Consider the following 22,482-nt stretch of genomic DNA (forward strand, 5'->3'; position numbering starts at 1 on the left):
ATAATGTGTACATCACTTTTTGTTAAATCACAAATACTCTTTCAATTCATAGCCTGGGTTTTTCCCAGAGGCTAATATCCATATCACGCTGAAATAAATAGAACAGGGGGAAATATTTAGTGTTCTACATTGTGACATTATTAATTAAAGTATTCCTTCTACAATGTTAAAAACATTCTAAACCGTGACAATAATTAAAATATTCTACATTATTTTATTGTAGCTATATCTGTAGGATAGAACGTTCCTCTGTAGCTCAGCTGGTAGAGCACGGCGCTGGTAACGCCAGGGTAGTGGGTTCGATCCCCGGGACCACCCATATATTTAAAAAAAATTATGCACACATGACTGTAAGTGGCTTTGGATAAAATAATATTATTATTATTATTATTCATGTATGTATTTTCTGATCTTTAATCAGAGATATTTTCCCAGCGTATCTCTTTCCACATTGATCACAGCTATCAGATTTGTCTCCTGTGTGTGTTCTCTGGTGTATAGTCAGACTGCTAGATGTAACAAATCTCCTCCCACATTGATCACAGCAATAAAAGATGTATCTCCAGTGTGTGTTTTCTGATGTACCTTCAGCAAGCTTGAGTGATTAAAACTCTTCCTACATTGATCACAGCTATACATTTTCTCTCCAGTGTGAATTTTCTGGTGTAATTGTAATGTATATAATTTTGAAAAGGTCTTCTCACAGTGAGAGCAGCTAAAAGGTTTCTCCCCTGTGTGTGTTCTCTGGTGTGCTTTCAGGCTGCTTGGAACGTTAAAACATTTCCCACATTGATCACAGCTATAAGGTTTCTCTCCTGTGTGTGTTCTCTGGTGTATAGTCAGACGGCTAGATGTAACAAATCTCTTCCCACATTGATCACAGCTAAAAGGTTTCTCCCCTGTGTGTGTTCTCTGATGAACCTTCAGGCAGCTTGAGTGAGTAAAACTCTTCCCACATTGGTTACAGCTATAAGGTTTCTCTCCTGTGTGGATTCTCTCATGTCTTTTGAGGTCTGCTGAAGAGGTGAATCTCTTCCCACAGTCAGAGCAGTGAGCTGTATCGCCTGTGTGAATTCTCTGATGTACTTTTAGTGAATCTAATCTTGAGTAACTCTTCCCACAGTCAGAGCAGTGGTGAGATTTCTTCCATGTGGGTTTCCGCTGGTGTTTCTTGAGGTGTTCTGATGTGGAGAGACTCTTCTCTGCCTCCTCAGCTTCATGATGTTGTTGAGGCTCCCCAGAGGATCCACAATAGTCACGTCTCTCTCCTGTGTGAACGACAAAGTCAGACAGATGGTTAAAGACCCACAACAGCAGAAATCCATTGTTTCTTTTAGCTGAAAGGTGATGCCCATGATGTTGTACAACAATTTATTTATGACAGTCAGTGATCAACAACAGTCATATTTAAACTTATTTTTTTCACATTAGTAGTAAAATTGATGATTCTAGGCTAGAAATAAGTTATTAAAGTTGAAGGAACCTTAGGCAATGCACCAGACCACTTTTGGTCACCAATTATAGGCCCCTTTCTGTGTTTGCTAAAATTGCCGCACGAGGGTGATGCGCATGCAATTTGGTTTCAGAAACTCCTCCCTGCTAATACAGAAACCGCTAGTTGCTTGGAGCAAAAATGGTGAGTGAAGATTTTTGTTTTTTCACAATGTATTCGATCACCTACCAACCAGTAAGAATTCCGGCTCTCACAGACCTGTTAGTTTTTCTTTAAGAAGCCCTCCTGTTCTCCACTCATTACCTGTATTAACTGCACCTGTTTGAACTTGTTACCTGTATAAAAGACACCTGTCCACACACTCAATCAAACAGACTCCAACCTCTCCACAATGGCCAATACCAGAGAGCTGTGTAAGGACATCAGGGATAAAATTGTTGACCTGCACAAGGCTGGGATGGGCTACAGGACAATAGGCAAGCAGCTTGGTGAGAAGGCATCAACTGTTGGCGCAATTATTAGAAAATGGAAGAAGTTCAAGATGACGCTCAATCACCCTCGGTCTGGGGCTCCATGCAAGTTCTCACCTCGTGGGGCATCAATGATCATGAGGAAGGTGAGGGATCAGCCCAGAACTACACGGCAGGACCTGGTCAATGACCTGAAGAGAGCTGGGACCACAGTCTCAAAGAAAACCATTAGTAACACACTACGCCATCATGGATTAAAATCCTGCAGCGCACGCAAGGTCCCCCTGCTCAAGCCAGCGCATGTCCAGGCCCGTCTGAACTTTGCCAATGACCATCTGGATGATCCAGAGGAGGAATGGGAGAAGGTCATGTGGTCTGATGAGACAAAAATAGAGCTTTTTGGTCTAAACTCCACTCGCCGTATTTGGAGGAAGAAGTAGGATGAGTACAACCCCAAGAACACCATCCCAACCGTGAAGCATGGAGGTGGAAACATCATTATTTGGGGATGCTTTTCTGCAAAGGGGACAGGACGACTGCACCGTATTGAGGGGAGGATGGATGGGGCCATGTATCGCGAGGTCTTGGCCAATAACCTCCTTCCCTCAGTAAGAGCATTGAAGATGGGTCGTGGCTGGGTCTTCCAGCATGACAACGACCCGAAACACACAGCCAGGGCAACTAAGGAGTGGCTCCGTAAGAAGCATCTCAAGGTCCTGGAGTGGCCTAGCAGCCAGTCTCCAGACCTGAATCCAATAGAAAATCTTTGGAGGGAGCTGAAAGTCCATATTGCCCAGCGACAGCCCCGAAACCTGAAGGATCTGGAGAAGGTCTGTATGGATGAGTGGGCCAAAATCCCTGCTGCAGTGTGTGCAAACCTGGTCAAGACCTACAGGAAACGTATGATCTCTGTAATTGCAAACAAAGGTTTCTGTACCAAATATTAAGTTCTGCTTTTCTGATGTATCAAATACTTATGTCATGCAATAAAATGCAAATGAATTACTTAAAAATCATACAATGTGATTTTCTGGATTTTTGTTTTAGATTCCGTCTCTAACAGTTGAAGTGTACCTATGATAAAAATTACAGACCTCTACATGCTTTGTAAGTAGGAAAACCTGGAAAATCGGCATTGTGTCAAATACTTGTTCTCCCCACTGTATATATTTCATATATATAACCTGGTAAATATTGGTGGAAAATAAGTATTTGGTCAATAACAAAAGTTTCTCAATACTTTGTTATATACCATTTGTTGGCAATGACACAGGTCAAACATTTTCTGTAAGTCTTCACAAGGTTTTCACACACTGTTGCTGGTATTTTGGCCCATTCCTCCATGCAGATCTCCTCTAGAGCAGTGATGTTTTGGGGCTGTCGCTGGGCAACACGGACTTTCAACTCCCTCCAAAGATTTTCAATGGGGTTGAGAACTGGCTAGGCCACTCCAGGACCTTGAAATGCTTCTTACGAAGCCACTCCTTCGTTGCCCGGGCGGTGTGTTTGGGATCATTGTAATGCTGAAAGACCCAGCCACGTTTCATCTTCAATGCCCTTGCTGATGGAAGGAGGTTTTCACTCAAAATCTCACGATACATGGCCCCATTCATTCTTTCCTTTACACGGATCAGTCGTCCTGGTCCCTTTGCAGAAAAACAGCCCCAAAGCATAATGTTTCCACCCCCATGCTTCACAGTAGGTATGGTGTTCTTTGGATGCAACTCAGCATTCTTTGTCCTCCAAACACGACGAGTTGAGTTTTTACCAAAAAGTTCTATTTCGGTTTCATCTGACCATATGACATTCTCCCAATCCTCTTCTGGATCATCCAAATGCAAACTTCAGATGGGCCTGGACATGTACTGGTTTAAGCAGGGGAACACGTCTGGCACTGCAGGATTTGAGTCCCTGGCGGCGTAGTGTATTACTGATGGTAGGCTTTGTTACTTTGGTCCCAGCTCTCTGCAGGTCATTCACTAGGTCCCCCCGTGTGGTTCTGGGATTTTTTGCTCACCGTTCTTGTGATCATTTTGACCCCACGGGGTGAGATCTTGTGTGGAGCCCCAGATCGAGGGAGATTATCAGTGGTCTCGTATGTCTTCCATTTCCTAATAATTGCTCCCACAGTTGATTTCTTCAAACCAAGCTGCTTACCTATTGCAGATTCAGTCTTCCCAGCCTGCTGGTGCAGGTCTACAATTTTGTTTCTGGTGTCCTTTGACAGCTCTTTGGTCTTGGCCATAGTGGAGTTTGGAGTGTGATTGTTTGAGGTTGTGGACAGGTGTCTTTTATACTGATAACAAATTCAAACAGGTGCCATTAATACAGGTAACGAGTGGAGGACAGAGGAGCCTCTTAAAGAAGAAGTTACAGGTCGTCTGCTTGTTTGTAGGTGACCAAATCTTATTTTTCACCATAATTTGCAAATAAATTCATTAAAAATCCTACACATTTTTTTTCTCAATTTGTCTGTCATAGTTGACGTGTACCTATGATGAAAATTACAGGCCTCTCTCATCTTTTTAAGTGGGAGAACTTGCACAATTGGTGGCTGACTAAATACTTTTTCCCCCCACTGTCTATATAACCTGGTAAATATATATATATATTTAATATGTAAAATAAAATAGTTTAGTTTTTAGTTTTTTGGTTATTCATTGTTAAGCCTACAACATGTTTAAGCTTTCAGTCTGCTAGATACCATTAGTGATATGATACAGCTTTCAGTCTGGTAGATACCATTAGTGATATAACACAGCTTTCAGTCTGGTAGATACCATTAGTGATATGATACAGCTTTCAGTCTGGTAGATACAATTAGTGATAGGATACAGCTTTCAGTCTGGTAGATACCATTAGTGATATGATACAGCTTTCAGTCCGGTAGATACCATTAGTGATATGATACAGCTTTCAGTCCGGTAGATACCATTAGTGATATGATACAGCTTTCAGTCCGGTAGATACCATTAGTGATATGATACAGCTTTCAGTCCGGTAGATACCATTAGTGATATGATACAGCTTTCAGTCCGGTAGATACCATTAGTGATATGATACAGCTTTCAGTCCGGTAGATACCATTAGTGATATGATACAGCTTTCAGTCTGGTAGATACCATTAGTGATATGATACAGCTTCTGGTAGATACCATTAGTGATATGATACAGCTTTCAGTCTGCTAGATACCATTAGTGATATGATACAGCTTCTGGTAGATACCATTAGTGATATGATACAGCTTTCAGTCCGGTAGATACCATTAGTGATATGATACAGCTTTCAGTCTGCTAGATACCATTAGTGATATGATACAGCTTTCAGTGTGGTACAGTGCCTTGCAAAAGTATTCAACCCCCTTGGCGTTTTTTCCTATTTTGTTGCATTACAACCTGTAATTTAAATGGATTTTTATTTGGATTTCATGTATTGGACATACACAAAATAGTCCAAATTGGTGAAGTGAAAGGAAAAAAATAACTTGTTTAAAACAATTCTAAAAAATAAATCACAGAAAAGTGGCGTGTGCACATGTATTCACCCCCTTTGCTATGAAGCCCCTAAATAAGATCTGGTGTAACCAATTATCTTCAGAAGTCACATAATTAGTTAAAGTCCACCTGTGTGCAATCTAAATGTCACATGATCTGTCACATGATCTCAGTATATATATACCCCTGTTCTGAAAGGCCCCAGAGTCTGCAACACCACTAAGCAAGGGGCACCACCAAGCAAGCGGCACCATGAAGACCAAGGAGCTCTCCAAACAGGTCAGGGACAAAGTTGTGGAGAAGTACAGATCAGGGTTGGGTTATAAAAAAATATCAGAAACTTTGAACATCCCACAGAGCACCATTAAATCCATTATTAAAAAATTGAAAAGAATATGGCACCACAACAAAGCTGCCAAGAGAGGGCCGCCCACCAAAACTCACGGACCAGGCAAGGAGGGCATTAATCAGAGAGGCAACAAAGAGACCAAAGATAACCCTGAAGGAGCTGCAAAGCTCCACAGCGGACATTGTAGTATCTGTCCATAGGACCACTTTAAGCCGTACACTCCACAGAGCTGGGCTTTACGGAAGAGTGTCCAGAAAAAAGACATTGCTTAAAGAAAAAAATAAGCAAACACGTTTGGTGTTCGCCAAAAGGCATGTGGGAGACTCCCCAAACATATGGAAGAAGGTACTCTGGTCAGATGAGACAAAAATGTAGCTTTTTGGCCATCAAGGAAAACGCTATGTCTGGCGCAAACCCAACACCTCTCATCACCCCAAGAACACCATCCCCACAGTGAAGCATGGTGGTGGCAGCATCATGCCGTGGGGATGTTTTTCATCGGCAGGGACTGGGAAACTGGTTAGAATTGAAGGAATGATGGATGGCACTAAATACAGGGAGATTCTTGAGGGAAACCTGTTTCAGTCTTCCAGAGATTTGGGACGGAGGTTCACCTTCCAGCAGGACAATGACCCAAAGCATACTGCTAAAGCAACACTCGAGTGGTTTAAGGGAAAACATTTAAATGTCTTGGAATGGCCTAGTCAAAGCCCAGACCTCAATCCAATAGAGAATCTTTTGTCTTATTTCTTGTTTGTTTCACCCCAAAACTTATTTTGCATCTTCAAAGTGGTAGGCATGCTGTGTAAGTCAAATGATACAACTCCCCCAAAAATCAATTTGTATTCCAGGTTGTAAGGCAAGAAAAATGCCAAGGGGGGGTGAATACTTTCGCAAGCCACTGTAACAATACATAGATGTATATAATATATATATATATATATATATATATATATATATATATATATATATATATATAATGAACATTCACTAATGGCGTTCCACATGCTATTTATTTTCAGATTTATATTAAAAAATAAGTTGCATTAATAAAATGCTTTATACAATCAGCACCTCTTACATGATGGAATAATACTTTTGGGAACATTCATGAGGTAGTGAGTGTTCTTCATGTCAAAAAATTGTCAACGTTATCAGAACAACGTAATCAAATTTTCATACACCTTTATCTTGAAGAGAAGACTACACAAATTAACTCAATGAAACGCAACAACTACATTCATGAGATTTCAAGGTTAAAATCAAGAAATACACATTGGATTCATCAATTTAATCATTTACATGTTTTAAATATCCAAATCATATAATGAACATCTGAGGGTTCATTCAGTACTTGTATTCCATCAATCCAAATTAAACTTTTTAAAATTGTAATTTGATTTTAGACATGATCATGTCTCGAGAGGAAAAAACTCAAACAAAAGTAAAGTCTATTTCTGAGTAAGATTTCATATTTTTTACATTTTAGTCATTTTAGCAGATGCTCTTATCCTTACAGTTAGTGAGTCAATACATTTTCATACTGGCCCACCGTGGGAAAAGATCCCACAACCCTTGCATTGCAAGCGCCATGCTCTACCAACTGAGCTACAGGGGACAATATCATAAACAATGTGATTTCATTTAAAAATAAATAAATAAGTCAGAACACAGCCTCTCTATTCTGTCATGTGATTTAAGGTCCTCTGTCCAGGAAAGTATGTTAAGATTTCTCTCCAGAGTGTATTCTCTTCTTATGTTTGTTCAGGCTTCCTAACTGGGTAAAACCCTTTCCACACTGGGCGCAGTGGTAAGGCTTTTCTCCAGAGTGTATTCTCTTATGTTTGTTCAGGCTCCCTAACTGGGTAAAACCCTTTCCACAATGGGAGCAATGGTGTGGTTTATCCCCCGTGTGTGTCCTCTCATGTGATTTTAGTTCCTGTGATCGTGAAAATCTTTTTCCACACTGGGAACATTGGAAAGGCTTTTCGCCTGTGTGTTTCATCTCATGCTTTTTTAGGTTCCCTAACTGGGTAAAATCCTTTCCACATAGGGCACAATGGTGTGGTTTCTCCCCTGTGTGCGTCCTCTCATGTGATTTTAGGTGCTGTAAACCTGAAAATCTATTTCAACACTGGGAACATTGGAAAGGCTTTTCTCCTGTGTGTATTCCTTTATGCTTTTTCAGGCTCCCTAACTGGGTAAATCTCTTTCCACACTGGGAGCAGTGGTGTGGTTTCTCTCCAGTGTGTGTCCTACCATGTGATTTTAGGTGCTCTGATCGTGAAAATCTCTTACCACACTGGGAACATTGGAAAGGCTTTTCTCCTGTGTGTATTCCTTTATGCTTTTTCAGGTTCCCTAACAGGGTAAATCTCTTTCCACACTGGGAACATTGGAAAGGCTTTTCTTCTGTGTGTATTATTTTATGGTTGTTCAGGTTCCCTAACTGGGTAAAACGCTTTCCACACTGGGCGCAGTGGTAAGGCTTTTCTCCAGAGTGTATTCTCTTATGTTTGTTCAGGTTCCCTAATTGGGTAAAACCCTTTCCACAATGGGAGCAGTGGTGTGGTTTATCCCCCGTGTGTGTCCTCTCATGTGATTTTAGTTCCTGTGATCGTGAAAATCTTTTTCCACACTGGGAACATTGGAAAGGCTTTTCGCCTGTGTGTTTCATCTCATGCTTTTTTAGGTTCCCTAACTGGGTAAAATCCTTTCCACACAGGGCACAATGGTGTGGTTTCTCCCCTGTGTGCGTCCTCTCATGTGATTTTAGGTGCTGTAAACCTGAAAATCTCTTTCCACACTGGGAACATTGGAAAGGCTTTTCTCCTGTGTGTATTCCTTTATGCTTTTTCAGGTTCCCTAACTGGGTAAATCTCTTTCCACACTGAGAACATTGGAAAGGCTTTTCTCCTGTGTGTATTCCTTTATGCTTTTTCAGGTTCCCTAACAGGGTAAATCTCTTTCCACACTGGGAGCAGGGGTGTGGTTTCTCCCATGTGTGTGTCCCCTCATGCTGTATAAGCTTCCATAACCACTTAAAACTCAAACTACACTGGGAGCAGTGGTGTCGTCTCACTGGTTTGGCCGTCTCTGGGTCTGGTTCCCCCGAAGAACTCTTCTTGCGTCTGTCAGAATGAGAGTCTGGTCGCTCTCCTGCCAAAGACAGAGTATTTAGTTAAACAGAGAGATATCTAAATGAAATCTCCTGCTCTTCTTCCTATGAAGTTTAATCCAGACTAGATCCCTCATTATAAAACCGTAAATGTGGATCCTGGATGCTGATTGGTTGATAGTCATGATTCATGGGTAATCCCTGTAAAATGGGTCTAGAATGGTACATAAGGGGTTAAGTTAAGATGGGGCTAGAATGGTACATAAGGGGGTTAGTATAAGATGGGTCTAGAATGGTACATAAGGGGGTTAATTTAAGATGGGTCTAGAATGGTACATAAGGGGTTAAGTTAAGATGGGTCTAGAATGGTACATAAGGGGTTAAGTTAAGATTGGTCTAGAATGGTACATAAGGGGTTAAGTTAAGATGGGGCTAGAATGGTACATAAGGGGTTAATTTAAGATGGGGCTAGAATGGTACATAAGGGGTTTAGATGGGGCTAGAATGGTACATAAGGGGTTAAGTTAAGATGGGGCTAGAATGGTACATAAGGGCTTAAGTTAAGATGGGTCTAGAATGGTACATAAGGGGTTAAGTTAAGATGGGGCTAGAATGGTACATAAGGGGTTAAGTTAAGGTGGGGCTAGAATGGTACATAAGGGGTTAATTTAAGATGGGGCTAGAATGGTACATAAGGGGTTCAGTTAAGATGGGGCTAGAATGGTACATAAGGGGTTTAGATGGGGCTAGAATGGTACATAAGGGGTTCAGTTAAGATGGTGCTAGAATGGTACATAAGGGGTTAAGTTAAGATGGGGCTAGAATGGTACATAAGGGGGTTAGTATAAGATGGGTCTAGAATGGTACATAAGGGGTTAAGTTAAGATGGGGCTAGAATGGTACATAAGGGGTTAAGTTAAGATGGGGCTAAGTTAAGATGGGGCTAGAATGGTACATAAGGGGTTAAGTTAAGATGGGGCTAGAATGGTACATAAGGGCTTAAGTTAAGATGGGTCTAGCATGGTACATAAGGGGTTAAGTTAAGATGGGGCTAGAATGGTACATAAGGGGTTAAGTTAAGGTGGGGCTAGAATGGTACATAAGGGGTTAATTTAAGATGGGGCTAGAATGGTACATAAGGGGTTAATTTAAGATGGGGCTAGAATGGTACATAAGGGGTTTAGATGGGGCTAGAAGGGTACATAAGGGGTTAAGATGGTGCTAGAATGGTACATAAGGGGTTAAGTTAAGATGGTGCTAGAATGGTACATAAGGGGTTAAGTTAAGATGGTGCTAGAATGGTACATAAGGGGTTAAGTTAAGATGGGTCTAGATTGGTACATAAGGGGTTAATTTAAGATGGGGCTAGAATGGTACATAAGGGGTTAAGTTAAGATGGGGCTAGAATGGTACATAAGGGGGTTAATTTAAGATGGGGCTAGAATGGTACATAAGGGGTTAAGTTAAGATGGGGCTAGAATGGTACATAAGGGGTTAAGTTAAGATGGGGCTAGAATGGTACATAAGGGGTTAAGTTAAGATGGGGCTAGAATGGTACATAAGGGGTTAAGTTAAGATGGGGCTAGAATGGTACATAAGGGGTTCAGTTAAGATGGGGCTAGAATGGTACATAAGGGGTTAAGTTAAGGTGGGGCTAGAATGGTACATAAGGGGTTAATTTAAGATGGGGCTAGAATGGTACATAAGGGGTTAAGTTAAGATGGGTCTAGAATGGTACATAAGGGGTTAAGTTAAGATGGGTCTAGAATGGTACATAAGGGGTTAAGTTAAGATGGGTCTAGAATGGTACATAAGGGGTTAAGTTAAGATGGGTCTAGAATGGTACATAAGGGGTTAAGTTAAGATGGGGCTAGAATGGTACATAAGGGGTTAAGTTAAGATGGGTCTTCAGTTGAACAGTGATTAGAACAGGTGATAGATCCAGTGATGTATTTGATCATGTGATCCAGCACCAGCCAAGCGAGCCTCCCTGTTTAGCGTGAATGAAGTGAGTTGGGAACAACAATGTAAATTGTCTTAGAAGTCAATGTCACATAAAAACGTTATTTACATTGTAGTCACTGGCCCCCCGTGGGAATCGAACCCACAACCCTGGCGTTGCAAACGCCATGCTCTACCAACTGAGCTATGTCTGAACTCAGAATAAAATATGCTTCACAAAAATAACATGCTCGCTGTGGTAGAGGTTTTATTTTGAAAAGGCAATTTTCTGCATTTATCAGAATCAGCCATCAGTCCGTAAACAGGATTACTAGAAACATTTTATATAAATGCTTATTGTGTATAACGTTGGACGGAAACTGTTTATTTGTATACGGAATGTCCCTTTATTTGTCATGACTGATTTCAAGATTTTTATAATTTTCATAATATTTGTACCTTTATACCATCAATATCAATGGCGGAGACGCATAGAGATGGCAGCCCTCTGCACTTACCACTAATTCCTTTTTTTGCTAAGTTGGCCGTATTGTACATTCCTCCACGTTACTCCTTTTTTAGTGTCGTCATTAACTATTTTAGCTTCAAGACGCCCCAAAAATAAAGAAGTTAAAAAAGTTTATTGTGCTGATTTATTGGCACATTGAATTGTAGTTTACAAACTCAGTGGAAAAAAACAATGACGTCATATCTGAATTCTGCCATCTTTATGTTTGCCATTGGAATCTGTCAATGCTTACCTGGATAAATGCTTGCTTTACCATTAAACAGTTAAGGAACTGTGTGACAAACCCTTGACATTTTTAGTATAATGAATTGAAATGTTTGTTTTTTTGGAGACTTCAGAAATAAGTTGAAACAGTCCACGTGTTGAATTTCATTTGATATAATTCCCCAGAATCTAAATAGTTCCAGAATCTGAATAGTTCCAGAATCTGTATAGTTCCAGAATCTGTATAGTTCCAGAATCTGTATAGTTCCAGAATCTGTATAGTTCCAGAATCTGTATAGTTCCAGAATCTAAATAGTTCCAGAATCGAAATAGTTCCAGAATCAAAATAGTTCCAAAATCTAAATAGTTCCAGAATCTGAATAGTTCCAGAATCTGTATAGTTCCAGAATCTAAATAGTTCCATAATCTGTATAGTTCCAGAATCTGTATAGTTCCAGAATCTGAATAGTTCCAGAATCTGTATAGGTCCAGAATCTGTATAGTTCCAGAATCTGTATAGATCCAGAATCTGAATAGTTCCAGAATCTGAATAGTTCCCGAATCTAAATAGTTCCAGAATCTGAATAGTTCCAGAATCTGAATAGTTCCAGAATCTGAATAGTTCCAGAATCTGAATAGTTCCAGAATCTGTATAGTTCCAGAATCTAAATAGTTCCAGAATCTGTATAGTTCCAGAATCTGTATAGGTCCAGAATCTGAATAGTTCCAGAATCTGTATAGTTCCAGAATCTAAATAGTTCCAGAATCTGTATAGTTCCAGAATCTGAATAGTTCCAGAATCTGTATAGGTCCAGAATCTGTATAGTTCCAGAATCTGTATAGATCCAGAATCTGAATAGTTCCAGAATCTGTATAGTTCCAGAATCTAAATAGTTCCAGAATCTGAATAGTTCCAGAATCTGAATAGTTCCAGAATCTGAATAGTTCCAGAATCTGAATAGTTCCAGAATCTGTATAGTTCCAGAATCTGTATAGATCCAGAATCTGAATAGTTCCAGAATCTTTATAGATCCAGAATCTGTATAGTTCTGAATAGATCCAGAATCTGAATAGTTCCAGAATCTGTATAGTTCCAGAATCTGAATAGTTCCAGAATCTGAATAGTTCCAGAATCTGAATAGTTCCAGAATCTGAATAGTTCCAGAATCTGAATAGTTCCAGAATCTGTATAGTTCCAGAATCTAAATAGTTCCAGAATCTGTATAGTTCCAGAATCTGTATAGTTCCAGAATCTGAATAGGTCCAGAATCTGTATAGTTCCAGAATCTGTATAGATCCAGAATCTGAATAGTTCCAGAATCTAAATAGTTCCAGAATCTGAATAGTTCCAGAATCTGAATAGTTCCAGAATCTGAATAGTTCCAGAATCTGAATAGTTCCAGAATCTGTATAGTTCCAGAATCTGAATAGTTCCAGAATCTGTATAGGTCCAGAATCTGTATAGTTCCAGAATCTGAATAGTTCCAGAATCTGTATAGATCCAGAATCTGTATAGTTCCAGAATCTGTATAGTTCCAGAATCTGTATAGATCCAGAATCTGAATAGTTCCAGAATCTGAATAGTTCCAGAATCTGTATAGATCCAGAATCTGAATAGTTCCAGAATCTGTATAGTTCCAGAATCTGTATAGATCCAGAATCTGAATAGTTCCAGAATCTGTATAGTTCCAGAATCTAAATAGTTCCAGAATCTGAATAGTTCCAGAATCTGAATAGTTCCAGAATCTGAATAGTTCCAGAATCTGTATAGTTCCAGAATCTGTATAGTTCCAGAATCTGTATAGTTCCAGAATCTAAATAGTTCCAGAATCTGAATAGTTCCAGAATCTGAATAGTTCCAGAATCTGAATAGATCCAGAATCTGAATAGTTCCAGAATCTGAATAGTTCCAGAATCTGAATAGTTCCAGAATCTGTATAGATCCAGAATCTGTATAGTTCCAGAATCTGTATAGTTCCAGAATCTGTATAGATCCAGAATCTGTATAGTTCCAGAATCTGTATAGTTCCAGAATCTGTATAGATCCAGAATCTGTATAGTTCCAGAATCTGAATAGTTCCAGAATCTAAATAATTCCAGAATCTAAATAGTTCCAGAATCTGTATAGTTCCAGAATCTAAATAGTTCCAGAATCTAAATAGTTCCAGAATCCGAATAGTTCCAGAATCTGAATAGTTCCATTCCTGATATTACTGCCAGTGTTTTATAATGGTTTCCCACCATGATATTGTGATATGTATTCCTGTCAGTCATTAACTTTGTATCTGTTGATTTGTGAATGCTGTACATGCTAGCTAGTGGCTGTACTTTTCTCTGCACACGTCGTCATTGGGCTAGCATGGCTATTCATGTCCCCTTTTATTGTTCATTTGTACTTTACAGAGGAGTTGGTGCTAGAGGTCTGCATAGGTCTAACAGACCCGGAATTCCTAGATCCGACCCGGGATCCGGGTCCTAAATTCTGACTTTTGTCTTGGATCTGATATAATTTCCACGAGTCTGGGGTATGTGCAATTAAAATGTATTTACCGACTGGACCCCTCCTGATGACCGCGTGGAGCTTGTTATCTATGTCAGACCATTGCAACACAATAAAACGTACAGCTTATGTCCAGCTGAAACTGGTTCCGGCTGCTCACGTCACGTGCGCCTGCTGCTGAGGAGAGAGAGGGAGCGAGTGAACGGAGCCTTGGCCTAGGTTACTGTTCATTGCGAAGATGGAGGCCTTTTTCATTTAACTAAACGACAGTTAGAGGAGGAGTGAAAAGAAGTCTACAAGGGGAATGTTTTATTTTTTGTATTATTATTTTTTTAGTCATTTAGCAGACACTCTTATCCAGAGCGACTTACAGGAGCAATTAGGGTTAAGTGCCTTGCTCAAGGGCACATCGGCAGATTTTTCAATTCTTAGAAACGTTTTAGCTGATTATAGATGAGAAAACTTTGTTCAACTCGCTATTCAGGTTTGATGCAATTTCTCAAATTCGTATTATTTATTTTCGTATTTATGATTAGTTTTATTATTATTATTGTAGGTCTATTTAAGAATCTAAACCAGTTCTTTATGTATGTTTTGTTTCATTTTGTAGAAATTATTTCGTTGGCTAAATTAATTTCGAACTGTCTTTTGGACCCGTAAATATCTCTACATGGGATATTTATTTTTAAATATATACTGTATGTTTTTGAAAGATTATATTGTCTTTTTCTGACTACAACGACTTACTTAGACAAAGACAATTGACAACTAAACATTTACTACAAAACATTGACATCCCAGCTGCTCAGACCCACATGTTCCCACCATATCCACCCATCCTGTTTGTCTCACAATCTGATTTTATCTCCTTCCTCATCCTTTGAATATCTCCAGTGCTTGTAATATTTTATGCCATATGGCTTCAAATTGAACAATTCTTTTTCTCTCTGTAGCCCACATTTTGTCCAATATTTAGATAATAATGCATTTGATTCATCCACTGTCTTAACGATGAAGGGTCATTTGATTCATCCACTGTCTTAACGATGGAGGGTCATTTGATTCATCCACTGTCTTAACGATGGAGATATAAGAAAACTCAGGAAATATTTTGGGACATATTTAACCCCTTACTTCCAACATAGGCAGATGTGGTGGATTAAGACTCAGCCCATGCTGCGTCTCAATATCTCTAGCTTCAACTGACGGATTTTGATGGAGATTATTTTGTATTATGTTACTTAGATTGACGCACGGGTGCGTCAATAAACTCTTAAGGATTTTAATTTTTTTTATCATTTTAATCCAGATCAAAATTATCCTTCTTTGTCTTGATTCTGTCCACTTCATCATTTGAAGTCACACACGAGTTGTTTTATGCTTTTATGTGATGTCAAGCACAGACACTGAGTAAAGCACTACAGAAAGAGATATTCAGATGTTTACAAAGGTAGTGAAATATATAATGTGAAGCATTTGATCCATTAACGTTTTGTTGGCCGCCCCCCACTCTTTGTAGATTTAACAATTCCTACAGAACAACCTAGTAAAGGGTAGACCTTCATTAGAATGGCCCTTTAAAACCACACATCGGTTCAACAACTGCAGAGTTTGTGCTCCTGTTTTTAATATATTACTCACTGTTGTTCATCAGATCTCCAGTCTCTTCTTCTTCTTCCAATGTGACAGTAATCTCCCCCTCTTCCTTTATTCCAAAAATGTCTTCCTCTTCTGTCACTGCGACAGTCATCTCCCCCTCCTCCTCTTTCACTCTGAACGCGTCTTCCTCTTCTTTCACTGTAACATCCTCCTCCTCTTTCACTCTGAACGCGTCTTCCTCTTCTTTCACTGTAACATCCTCCTCCTCTTTCACTCTAAAAGCTTCTTCATCTTCGGTCAATTTAACGTCTTTCTCTTCTTCTTTCACGGTAACAGCCTCAACCTCTACTTCTTGTTTTACTGTAACATCCTCCTCTTCCTCCTCCTCTTTCACTAGAGCTTCTTTCTCCGTCCAGCAGACCTCTTCTTTAGCAGGAGGAGAGTAGCTTAGTGAACTCATGGTCGGGGATGTTAGCTAGATAGCCAGTTAGCATTAGTGACTAGGCTGGTGCTAATTTACCCAGCTAGCTAGCTGACTAACAACAACGTAAATATTAAATAGGGTAACTAGCAAGTAGATACGACAAGTGTGTTTAAAACACAGTGGCTAATATACACCGAAAGAGTTTAAAGAGCTTCAATGTTTTTTTTGGCTATGAAGCTACGGAGGTGATTGACGAGCTGTTGTTGTTGAAGAAGCGTCCCGTCCACTACATTATACGTCACACTGGCAGCATCGCCTGAAACAGGCACATCGCCATCTGCTGGGTGGGAAGGGTAACACAGTCAAGGGAAATGTTCATTTTATTTTGAGACAAAAAGTTGATTTTTCATTTATTTCATTAAATAATATTATATTGAGACGTACAAAGAGAAGCATGTGTTGATTAATGAATATCTTTAATGAGTGAGAATTTAAAACAACCTACCATACTAAGGCAGCTAGGTCCAACCTGCTCCTACATGGTGTAACAGTACTGAGTAGGTCCAAACTGCTCCTACATGGTGTAACAGTACTGAGTAGGTCCAAACTGCTCCTACATGGTGTAACAGTACTGAGTAGGTCCAACCTGCTCCTACATGGTGTACCAGTACTGAGTAGGTCCAAACTGCTCCTACATGGTGTACCAGTACTGAGTAGGTCCAAACTGCTCCTACATGGTGTACCAGTACTGAGTAGGTCCAAACTGCTCCTACATGGTGTACCAGTACTGAGTAGGTCCAAACTGCTCCTACATGGTGTACCAGTACTGAGTAGGTCCAAACTGCTCCTACATGGTGTACCAGTACTGAGTAGGTCCAAACTGTTCCTACATGGTGTACCAGTACTGAGTAGGTCCAAACTGCTCCTACATGGTGTACCAGTACTGAGTAGGTCCAAACTGCTCCTACATGGTGTACCAGTACTGAGTAGGTCCAAACTGCTCCTACATGGTGTACCAGTACTGAGTAGGTCCAAACTGCTCCTACATGGTGTACCAGTACTGAGTAGGTCCAAACTGCTCCTACATGGTGTACCAGTAGGTCCAAACTGCTCCTACATGGTGTACCAGTACTGAGTAGGTCCAAACTGCTCCTACATGGTGTACCAGTACTGAGTAGGTCCAAACTGCTCCTACATGGTGTACCGGTACTGAGTAGGTCCAAACTGCTCCTACATGGTGTACCAGTACTGAGTAGGTCCAAACTGCTCCTACATGGTGTACCAGTACTGAGTAGGTCCAAACTGCCCCTACATGGTGTACCAGTACTGAGTAGGTCCAAACTGCTCCTACATGGTGTACCAGTAGGTCCAACCTGCTCCTACATGGTGTACCAGTACTGAGTAGGTCCAAACTGCTCCTACATGGCGTACCAGTACTGAGTAGGTCCAAACTGCTCCTACATGGCGTACCAGTACTGAGTAGGTCCAAACTGCTCCTACATGGTGTACCAGTACTGAGTAGGTCCAAACTGCTCCTACATGGTGTACCAGTACTGAGTAGGTCCAAACTGCTCCTACATGGTGTACCAGTACTGAGTAGGTCCAAACTGCTCCTACATGGTGTACCAGAACTGAGTAGGTCCAAACTGCTCCTACATGGTGTACCAGTAGGTCCAAACTGCTCCTACATGGTGTACCAGTAGGTCCAAACTGCTCCTACATGGTGTACCAGTAGGTCCAAACTGCTCCTACATGGTGTACCAGTACTGAGTAGGTCCAAACTGCTCCTACATGGTGTACCAGTACTGAGTAGGTCCAAACTGCTCCTACATGGTGTACCAGTACTGAGTAGGTCCAAACTGCTCCTACATGGTGTACCAGTACTGAGTAGGTCCAAACTGCTCCTACATGGTGTAACAGTACTGAGTAGGTCCAAACTGCTCCTACATGGTGTACCAGTACTGAGTAGGTCCAAACTGCTCCTACATGGTGTACCAGTACTGAGTAGGTCCAAACTGCTCCTACATGGTGTACCAGTAGGTCCAAACTGCTCCTACATGGTGTAACAGTACTGAGTAGGTCCAAACTGCTCCTACATGGTGTACCAGTACTGAGTAGGTCCAAACTGCTCCTACATGGTGTAACAGTACTGAGTAGGTCCAAACTGTTTAGGACAAGTCTCTGAATGTCTTTGAATGGCCCAGCCAGAGCCCAGAAATGAACCCGATCTAACATCTCTGGAGAGACCTGAAAATAGCTGTGCAGCGACTCTCCCCATTCAACCTGACAGAGCTTGAGAGGATCTGCAGAGAAGAATGTGAGAAACTCCAAATACAGGTGTTCCAAGCTTGTAGCGTCATACCCAAGAAGACTCGAGGCTGTAATCGCTGCCAAAGGTGCTTCAACAAAGATCTCTCCAGAGATGTTCGATCAGGTTCAAGTCCGGGCTCTGGCTGGGCCACTCAAGGACATTCTGCCAAGGACAGCTGCCAAGCTCAACACTGACCCAGACACTAACTAATTTGCATGAGTATCAATGAGAGTGATCCCGGACGAGCCCCCACTTTATGTTACGAACCCCGTGGCTTTAAACGTCTAGGGTGGATGGACATGAGACCCGTAACATAATTCATGCAAATTATAAGCGTGACATGGAACAGTGAGAAATAAAACTACACGACAACCATAAACTACCGTCAAACATAAAAGGTTTATTGTTGAACACACGGTAAAGGTTTGGGAAAAAGGGCTGAGCAGGACCCAAGAAATGAAACAATAGTGTAAAACACCCCTAAACTGATCTTGCCTGCCTCAAGAACCGCTAAGCTACTGCCAATCATACAAAAATACAGTGGGTGGTCCGCTCAGGTCTAACTAGTGTTTTTAGACAGTTTTCTTCCTACGGGTAATGTACGCCCAAGGGCAACTTGCCTAAATTCCCCTTTTCCCAGAAACACACAAAGTTACCAAACAGAGGAACCAGCAAATGAGTGAGTAAACAAAACACAGGACACCCCAGTATCCATACTCACATACGGAAATAGTCTCTAACAAAAAAACAACTGACCGGCTTTTAAACAATGGGATGTGTGATGGAAAAACCAGCTACAGGTGGTGCAATGCAGAGGAATGTTCACTGATTGGTCCACCTTAGCAGACACCTCAACGACCACCAATCAGGAACATACAGGACACCTGTGATTAGGGCAGAAGGAGAGGAAAAACACAAAAAGACACAGGATACCTGTATCCGTAACAACTAACAAGGGAAAACACATGAACTAATAGTACAGGTAGATAGCAATAAAAACGATGCTACAGAGACACAGAATAGGTTAGAGGAAAAACCAAAAAGAACTGGAGGAACTTATTCCGGAACTATCTGATGTTATCTATTAGACAGAGATAAAGCAAACTGGACGGAATATGGAGACAAAATGCACCAAACTCTTCCTGAATCTCCAACACAGAAAAAAACGCTACCAAAAAGAATGAGCAGAAACTCGTTACTAAAGAATCTACGATTCTCCGAATGATATTTTAAGAGGAAACTAAATATTTTTTCAGCAGATGTTTTTATTTTCCGTCTCATCCTCTGAACGACGATTACGGTAAAGGAATTTATTTCCAAATAATAAAAAAAGGAAAATTAACAAATGCATAAAATGATCAGTGCGAAAGCCAAATGATGGAGGAATAACGTTTAGAGGCTATTAAATCCTTTCAGTCTGGGAAAACCCCAGGGCTTGATGGCACCAGGGCTTGATGGCACCAGGGCTTGATGGCACCAGGGCTTGATGGCACCAGGGCTTGATGGCACCAGGGCTTGATGGCACCAGGGCTAGATGGCACCAGGGCTTGATGGCACCAGGGCTTGATGGCACCAGGGCTTGATGGCCCCAGGGCTTGATGGCACCAGGGCTTGATGGCACCAGGGCTTGATGGCACCAGGGCTAGATGGCACCAGGGCTAGATGGCACCAGGGCTTGATGGCACCAGGGCTTGATGGCACCAGGGCTAGATGGCACCAGGGCTTGATGGCACCAGGGCTTGATGGCATACCGGTAGAGGTATATCAAGCCTTTTTTATATACTCAAAGCTCCTTTATTAGCTTGTTTTAACTCCTATAGAAATGGTAGTCTGACAGGTACTCAGCAGGAAGGTCTGATTTCACTATTAATAAAACAAGATCCAGATGGCAAAAATAAAGATCCAGTCCACCAAAAAAAAACTGGAGGCCAAAAATACTAGCGAAATGCACATAGCACTCAGAATTAAAAAGGTTTTTACCCAGGTATTGTTCATCCCGATCAGACAGGTTTTTTACATGGACGATACATTGGAGATAATATACGACAACTACTAGAAATAATAGAACATCATGAAACATCTAAGAAGCCCGGCCTGGTATTCATAGCGGATTCTGAAAAGGCCTTTGATAAAGTAAAAACTGGATTTTATATATAAATGCCTGGATTTTTTTTTTCAATTTCAGTGAGCATCTTTTAAAATGGGTAAAAGTAATGTATAGGAACCCCAGGTGTAAAATAGTAAATAGTGGCTACTTCGTTTTGTACTGTCAAGAGGAGTTAAACAAGGGTGTCCGCTGTCACCATATCTTAAAGCGTACCTATTTATATAATGAAAAAAAAAACAATTAAAATAGTGTATGCACTCACTAACTGTAAGTCACTCTGGATAAGAGCGTCTGCTAAATGACTAAAATGTCAAATGTAAAATCTATTCATCGAAATGCTAGCTATTAAAATCGTTCCACAAGGTTCGATTTTGGGTCCGGTACTGTTCAGTTTATATATGTTACCCCTTGGCAGCATTATCAGAAAGCACAGCATTGGTTTTCACTGCTACTCAGACGATACACAACTTTACATTTCTGTGTCTCCAGAGTATTTTAGCTCCACAGATAAATTATTAGACTGTATGACTGATTTAAATACTTGGATGGTTCACAACTTCCTCCAGCTAAATCAAGACAAGACTGAGGTAATTATTGTTGGAGCCAAAGCATAGAGAATCTAGTCACATGTTAATTCACAGGCATAAAAACACCAGGTAAAAAAACCTAGGTGTTATTTTAGTTTCTGAACTCAATTTTGAATCACACATTAGGAATGTGACCAAAATAGCTTTTTACCACCTGAGAAACATTGCCAACGTGCGGCCGTTTCTCTCTCAGGCTGATACAGAGAGACTCATCCATGCTTTTATTACAAGCAGGCTTGACTACTGTAATGCTCTCCTGTCTGGTCTACCCCAGAAAGCCATTGGTCAACTGCAAAACATACAGAATGCTGCAGCACGGGTACTGACCAAGACCAGACGGAGAGCACACATTACACCGGTTTTAAGGTCTCTGCACTGGCTGCCTGTGAGTTTTAGAATTAATTTAAAGATGATTCTATTGGTTTTTAAATCAATCCACGATTGTGCACCCCAATACACGTCAGAAATGCTTTTGAGTTATGTACCCAGTAGGTCCCTCAGGTCCTCTGGCACTGGCCTTTTTAACTATCCCAAAGCCTAGGACCAAGAGGCATGGCGAGGCAGCCTTTAGTTATTATGCCCCCAGCCTCTGGAATAGCCAGAGAACCTGAGGGGGAACGAAACTGTGGACATATTTAAAAGAGATTTTAAGACACACCATTTTAGCTTTGCTTTTCCTCAGGGAGCTTTTTAGTCGTTCATTTTCTTTTGTTATTCTTTAGTTTTTTATCTTATGTTTGTTGTGTAGTAAATATTTCATTTAAAAATGTTTTGTTCATTTTTTTTCTTCTGTAACGCACATTGATTGAAATGTGCTGTATAAATAAATCTTGATTTGATGTGAATTTAGGTAATGTGATCCTGAAAATATATTTCCACAATGACAACAGGTTCTCTAACTGGGTAAAATTATTTCCACACTGGGAGCAATTGTGTGGTTTTTCCCCTGTGTGTGTAATTGTGTGGTTTTTTCCTCATGTGTGGGTCCTTTTATGTGATTTTAGGTCATATGATCGTGCATATCTCTTTCCACACAGGGTGCAATGGTAACGTTTCTCCCCTGTGTGCGTCCTCTCATGTGCCTTCATGTTATCTAACAACCTAAAGAATTTTCCACAATGGGAACAGGGGTAAGGCTTCTCTCCAGAGTGTATTTTCTTATGTTTGTTAAGGTTCCCTAACTGCAAAAAACACTTTCCACACTGGGAGCAACTGTGTGGTTTTTCCCCTGTGTGTGTCCTCTCATGTGATTTTAGGTCATGTGATCGTAAAAAACTAATTCCACACTGTGAGCAACGGTAAGATTTCTCCCCTGTATGTGTCCGCTCATGCTTTATTAGGTCCGATGATGTTGAAAATCTCTTTCCACAATTGGAGCAGTGGTAAGGCTTTTCT

The 22,482-nt window shown here is 40.7% G+C and overlaps 2 protein-coding genes across 2 annotated transcripts in view; both read right to left on the reverse strand.

Annotated features, from left to right (window-relative positions):
• Positions 1–22,482, reverse strand: part of LOC311118057 (uncharacterized protein) — a gene marked incomplete at its 3' end in the record, with an annotated part of 561,761 nt that overhangs the window by 484,701 nt on the left and 54,578 nt on the right. The gene's annotated exons all lie outside the window — the stretch shown is intronic.
• On the reverse strand, positions 7,375–16,367 carry LOC311118061 (uncharacterized protein). Its single transcript, XM_084192936.1, has 2 exons — positions 15,701–16,367; positions 7,375–8,926 (listed from the first exon to the last, which is right to left on the reverse strand). Exons 1-2 carry the CDS (start codon positions 16,116–16,118, stop codon positions 7,896–7,898), a joined length of 1,449 nt encoding a protein of 482 aa, XP_084049062.1. The 5' UTR covers positions 16,119–16,367; the 3' UTR covers positions 7,375–7,895.

Source organism: Coregonus lavaretus, assembly GCF_964263955.1.
Source record: "Coregonus lavaretus genome assembly, contig: HAP1_SCAFFOLD_93, whole genome shotgun sequence".
In the NCBI taxonomy this organism is placed as follows: domain Eukaryota; kingdom Metazoa; phylum Chordata; class Actinopteri; order Salmoniformes; family Salmonidae; genus Coregonus; species Coregonus lavaretus.